The sequence below is a fragment of the Artemia sp. Qi Xiang Cuo genome, chromosome 19 (genome assembly GCF_049724085.1).
Source record: "Artemia sp. Qi Xiang Cuo chromosome 19, ASM4972408v1, whole genome shotgun sequence".
Lineage (NCBI taxonomy): Eukaryota > Metazoa > Arthropoda > Branchiopoda > Anostraca > Artemiidae > Artemia > Artemia sp. Qi Xiang Cuo.
Genome location: NC_142812.1, coordinates 11,613,196 through 11,619,195, shown reverse-complemented (window position 1 = coordinate 11,619,195; position 6,000 = coordinate 11,613,196). Strand labels below are relative to the sequence as shown.

Below are 6,000 nucleotides of genomic sequence, written 5' to 3'. Positions count from 1 at the left end.
ATATACTTAGATATGATTTAACACAGAGATCAATGACATAAGGCATGCACAGTAACACAGATATTCATTGAGTAGCGGTAAAGCTATTCAAAAATTTGGTCTTCTTCTTCGCTACCATCGTCTTCAAGGTTTCCAGCACCAACTGTTTCACACCTAGAACAGTTTCCTCAATTACAATTGCCATAAGCCCAAGTACATTTTAAGCTATGCTTTTTTCAAAAATACCGCAGCGTCGAACACTCACTCTTGCAATTACAGTGAACTTATGACTTGAAATCAACTAGGTTGGAGCTTCCTTGCTGATGATGGACCTTTAAAGTGAGTCCTACATGAAAAGAGATCTTAATGACCCTCAGTCAAGTTGCTTGCATGATACTATAGCCAATGGCAGCTATAATAATATATTTTCCTACAAACAAGTTCTCCAGAAATAACCTTAGAGACTGTGGCAGTTACTTCAAATATTATTCGAGATTTTCCAGGTCATCTGTCTTAACATACTCAATCATATCTTGAGTAATACAGTTTATATCGTTTTTCAATAAAGCAGCACCCGCACTAAAAATATTCTTTGTCCTTTTGTTACCGTCACTATCATTTGGTTGTGCCTAAAAGTTTTGCTGTATAGCATGAGCTGTGGGCCTTAATACGAAAGACTAGCCTTACCGTCGCTCTGCAATCGTTACTCTATCACAAAACCTCTCTTTGACGAATTTATTCATGTAAACTTCGCTACACACAGACTCTTTCAAATCACCAAGGAACTGGCTGATCGTGTTGACAAAACCACAAGCTGCTAAATGTTCGTCATCATTCGCTTGAAAGAACTCCATCACTTTTCACATGCTTGCTTTTGATTCATGTTTGCTCTCTTTGTTCCAAGTCTGGTATTTGGATTTCCTGAAAGTTTCAAAAGAGGCTCTTGCCAAATGAGAAGTTGCAGTAAAATTTTCTGTGATTTACAACGTCTACTGTATGTAGATCCAAATTCACTACTAGAATTCAGCCATGAACTCTCTCAGACCAGTTATCATTTTACTCTTTGCAAACTGCCATCAAATGCTGCTGTGCAACGTGAAAACTATTCTCCTTCTTGTGAGTCTTCTCGAAAACCATTCTGCTTGAAGAGAATAAGCAATCAGTTTTGAAATTGAATAATTCTGTCAAGCGACTTGAACTCCTCCTCTGAGACTAATTTTGCTTGGCTAAGAGTCACAAGTGCACGTCAATGGGTTTGGTATTTGTATTAGAATTTTGGCATGACTTGAGGAAACAATCCCCCACAACAGCTGTCACATTACTTTGTTTTCGCTTTCTACTTGGTTCATTTAAAGCTTCTCGCTCCTCATTCAGTTACAACAGTTTTTTCATACACTTTGAGTATTTTTGTTACAGATTAGACGAATCATACTAGACAAGGATTGGTCAACTGAAAATAGAAGAACTTTAATTAGAATTTGTTGGAAGAATCCTCCAAGAAATGGGACGAAGTAGAAAATATTAAGTATTTGACAAACCAAGTCTTTTTCTGCTCTAAAAAAAATTATTTTGCATCAGTTAGAAAGGAGAATTTTTTGATTAAGAATCTGAAACGTGAAGATTTTTCTAAACTTGTAGAAGGTGACAATTAAAAAAAAAAAAACATAAAAAGATACAGAACATACGAATGATTTACGAAATAATACAAACTTAAATTATAATTAGTCGAACAAATCTTAAGAAAAGGGGTGAAGTAGCGAATATTAAGAATTTAAAAATTAAATTTTATTCTGCTTTGGGACAATCGCAGTTCTAGCTACAATTAAATTCTTGTACCCGAATTCTCCCTCTGTTTCTGCTGCAGCCTCTATAAGCGTCAATTAGAAAGCAGAATTTTTAGAAAATGAATCAGAGAAGTGAAATCCTTTAGAATTCCTGGACGATAATTATTTTTTTTAAGAATCCAAACTTTCCAAAGATGAAGAATCGTTTCTAAGTAAATCCAAGCTGTTGTAATATTTTGATGCGTATAGGTATGTTAAATGAAACCCCTTAACCGCTTCCTGAATTCGGAATTGCCTTTTCATAACGGCATACTTTACACTAAGAAATTTATTTTCAGCCTCAAAACTCTCAAGTTTTTGAAAAGCAGCAGTGAAAGACTTTTCGAATTTAGCATCAGTATACTTTTGGTATGAATATTTAAGTATACTTAGTATCACTTAAGTATATCAGTATATATATATATATATATATTAAGTATACTTAAGTATCAGTATACTAAGAATACTTTTTAGTTGGGTAATAGAATAATTATTTATATAGCAGTTTTTTCGAGGTTAAGCCACATTTTTGCTAAACACTAAGATTTATAACTTCTTGTGTTTCAGTTTGAAGGCCCCTTTCAACAGTGTAAGATTGAAGATTGGAAAAAACATAATAGTAGGCAATGCATAAAACTCATTTACTTGAAGGGCTGCTTGAAGGTATGCGTTTATTCATTCATTTCTTTTGTGTTTACTATTTATTTGTTTTTATTCTTGCATTACGTGTTTTAGTACAAAAGTTAAGTACTTTAGAACGATTTTAAATTATTGCAATCGCTCAGTTTGACACAAATTGTAGATTATCAACTTTTAAACTATTTTGAAGTGAAGGTGCCTGAGAACAAATAAAGTTAGAGACTAACTTAAAAAGTCACATCATTGTTTTGATTCTTCCGTAATGCCAATCCAAGTAAGATAAAATTACAATAATAACTAGAATAACCACAAAATAACCATATAACCATAGAATAACCTAAGTACCCAAAAGATAAAAACTATTGATATTTTGGCTGATTAGACCAATTTTAAAACGAAAGCTCAGTAGGTGAAAATAAAAATAGCTATGGTTTGTTTGTGTTAAAGTATTTCAAAGTGCATTAAAATCAGCTAAATAACTGAATAAAAGCTAAGACTCGATTAATTTTGTATCAACCACAGTTAATATAAAAGTTTTATTTTGCATCCTTTTATCAGCAATTAACTTTGATATTCTATTCCAGTCAACATAAGATACCAATCAAACATTAAAGAGCAAAATTGGAACTTTATAATGCTAGATTAATAGCGGGTTAGGCTTTACCTTCATGTCGTAATAGCAGGATGACGTTTTCAATTGACAAAGTAGGTTCTTAAAACAGAACTTAGAATTATCAGTGCACATAAGAAGTGTATAAAACTGAATGTTCCTTTCGAGCACACTTGCTGGAACAAAAATCTAGATCATAAATTCAAGATCTCTATTGCCAATGGAACAGTTTCGTTGAATATCAGTTGAACGACTCATTTACAATCTGGATTCCATTTGTCAGTGGAAGAGGCCTGAAAAGAACCGTGCAAGTTAAATAGCAAACCAAATAAAATGTTTTCTTTGCCTACGCTGTTATTTTTTATGAGAGGAAAAAGAGTATGCATATGTAAACAAGATCGTGAATAAACAAGGAAGAAAAATACACAGGCTAAACATGAGACCTGAGGAGGAACTTACTGAGCCTTTGATTGAATATGACAAGTAGGCCTTTAAGTATAATTTTTTTTTCATAATTTCATTAAAAGCCTATCAGTATAATTTGATGAATAGACTAGTCCTATGCTATAGGCTATATCCTTTAAGTATTAGTGAACATAAAACTAATAAATTAGATTACAATTTATCTAGGCTAGTTGAGGCTCTAGTTAAAACGCAAAGTTCTAGATGAGGAGCTAAAATTCAGTATAGCAAAGGGAGAGGCAGATTTGATAGGCCTAATTCATTAGCCTATGGTGCCATCATAAAAAAAACTGGTAAATTTTTGTTGTTCATATTATTGACTTATGAATAAAGTGAATATACCACTTGATGCCTTTTTTATGCTGTTTTCAAATATAATAATCATTTTTGTTGGAAATGAAGGTAAATATTTATCAAATCAGATTATTGAGTTAGGACTAAAGTGAATACACCATTTGATGTCTTTTTGGTAAAATTCTACTTTAGCTACTTTTGGCTATCTTGGGAAGGGGTTAGGTTAAGAAAATGAGACTTTCAGGGATGGGTCTACAGGCTAAAGTATGTCCCGGGAAGGTATTTTGAAGTACCTACCTCCACTCCTTCTCCCTCTAAAGGGTCATGAAATTTGCCTACATGACAGGTCTATACCCATTGAAATTTTGACAAAACAACATTTTACCTTAATTTTCAGTTATCAGTTTCTTTTTCTCTGGCTTTAGCTCTGAAAATGCAATTTCAAATATTTGATCAGAATTTTAAGAGATATAAATAGTTTATTTCCAAAATTTAGGAAATTTATTTGCATATCTTTAAAGCCTTATAAATTGGGATTGAGCAAAGTTGTGAAGCTGAAAACAATTTTGTTGTACTTCATTTAAGCAGAAGATCTATTTTGCTAGGTTTCACTTCTATAACTCACATATTTTTAAAGGTCATCAAAGGTCAGGACCGTCTAGAGGGAGAAGGAGTGGAGGTGGGTACTTCAAAATATCTTCCCAGGACATACTTTAGCCTGTAGACCTATCCCTGAAAGTTTCATTTTCTTAACCTAACCCCTTTCCAAGATAGTCAAAAGTAGCTAAATTATAATTTTACCGTCTTTTTTTATGCTGATTACAAATATAATAATTATTTCTATTGAAAATGAATTTTAACCCCCCCCCCCCCCCTATATATGCCAATTCAGGGTATATATTTCTAGATTAGGGGGTGGGGTGGGGGTAAAGTTTAAAATTACCTCCCATTTACATCAGAAATAAAATTTGCCCCCACCCCCCTAATGTAGAAATATATACCCTGAATTGGCAAACATAGGTGAGGGGGGGGGGGCTGAAATTAATTTCCAATAGAAATGATTGCTATATTTGTAATCAGCATAAAAAAGGCATTGAATGGTGTATTCACTTTATTCCTAACTTAATAATATGATTTGGTAAATATTTACCAAAATGAATTTTACCCCCACCACTAGGCTATATATACCAATTCAGGGTATACATTTGCACATTAGGGGGGGGGGGAAGAAATTTTATTTCTGATGTAAATAAAATGTAAGTTTAAACTCCCCCCCCCTAATGTGGAAAAATAAACCCTGGATATGGTATAGGCTATATCAGGGTAGGGTAAAATTCATTTCCAACAAAAATGATTATTATTTTTGGAAAGAGCATTAAAAAAGGCATTGAGTGGTATATTTACTTTATTCATAAATCAATAATATGAACAACAAAAAATTTACCAAAAAGCTTGCCAGTATGAGTGATCCCCCTAATCACTCCAATGTTCCACTAATGTATGTACCTCCTTCTAACTCTATTAATTGTTTAAGTGTTTATGGACTTGCATCACCCAATTCTGTCTCTCAATTGCTTAGTAGTGAACATAATAATATTTCCCTGTCTAATGCTGACATTTCTCCTGTTTCTTCAGCAACAACTTTGCTACCTAATGTTTCTTGTTTTTTTGTTTCATAGTGCATTATCCAACAACCTCACCAGTCCTTTAGTTCCTGCATCCTCTCAGATTCCTACCTCTCAGGGAATGTGGTTCCTTAGCTCCAATGTTGATCGCCTCCCTAATAAGCTTTCTGAACTTTCCTTTTGTATGAAATCTGAAGGAGTGGACATTGCAGCAATTACATGAATTTCACCAAATATACCTTGTCAGTCTTAACTCCTGATGAAATCAATATTAATGGTTACCAATTATTTTCTATCTGAATTCCCCACTTTGCCACAGAGGGGTGTGCCTTTATATTAGAGATGGACTAAATGTTGTCTCATTCAATTCAATTCTCTGAATACTGATGGAATTGAGTCTGTGTAGATTAAAATACACAATCAAATAATTTCAATTTTAGTGGATATTGTTTATAGTAGCCCCAGTGGCTCTGTGTTTTGGACTCTGAATCTAATTTGGCTGCTATTTTGTCTCATGTGATGTCCAAATTTGCCAGCTATGATCTTGTCCTTATGGGGGACTTTAACC

The 6,000-nt window shown here is 33.5% G+C and overlaps 1 protein-coding gene across 1 annotated transcript in view; it reads left to right on the top strand.

Annotated features, from left to right (window-relative positions):
• Positions 1 to 3,451: 3,451 nt before the first annotated feature.
• Positions 3,452 to 6,000, top strand: part of LOC148940500 (proton-coupled amino acid transporter 1-like) — a 35,505-nt gene continuing 32,956 nt past the window's right edge. Inside the window, exon 1 of the mRNA XM_089105003.1 lies at positions 3,452 to 3,534. Coding sequence (XP_088961129.1) covers positions 3,488 to 3,534 — 47 coding nt within the window. The 5' untranslated portion in view covers positions 3,452 to 3,487. The remainder of the gene's footprint in view (positions 3,535 to 6,000) is intronic.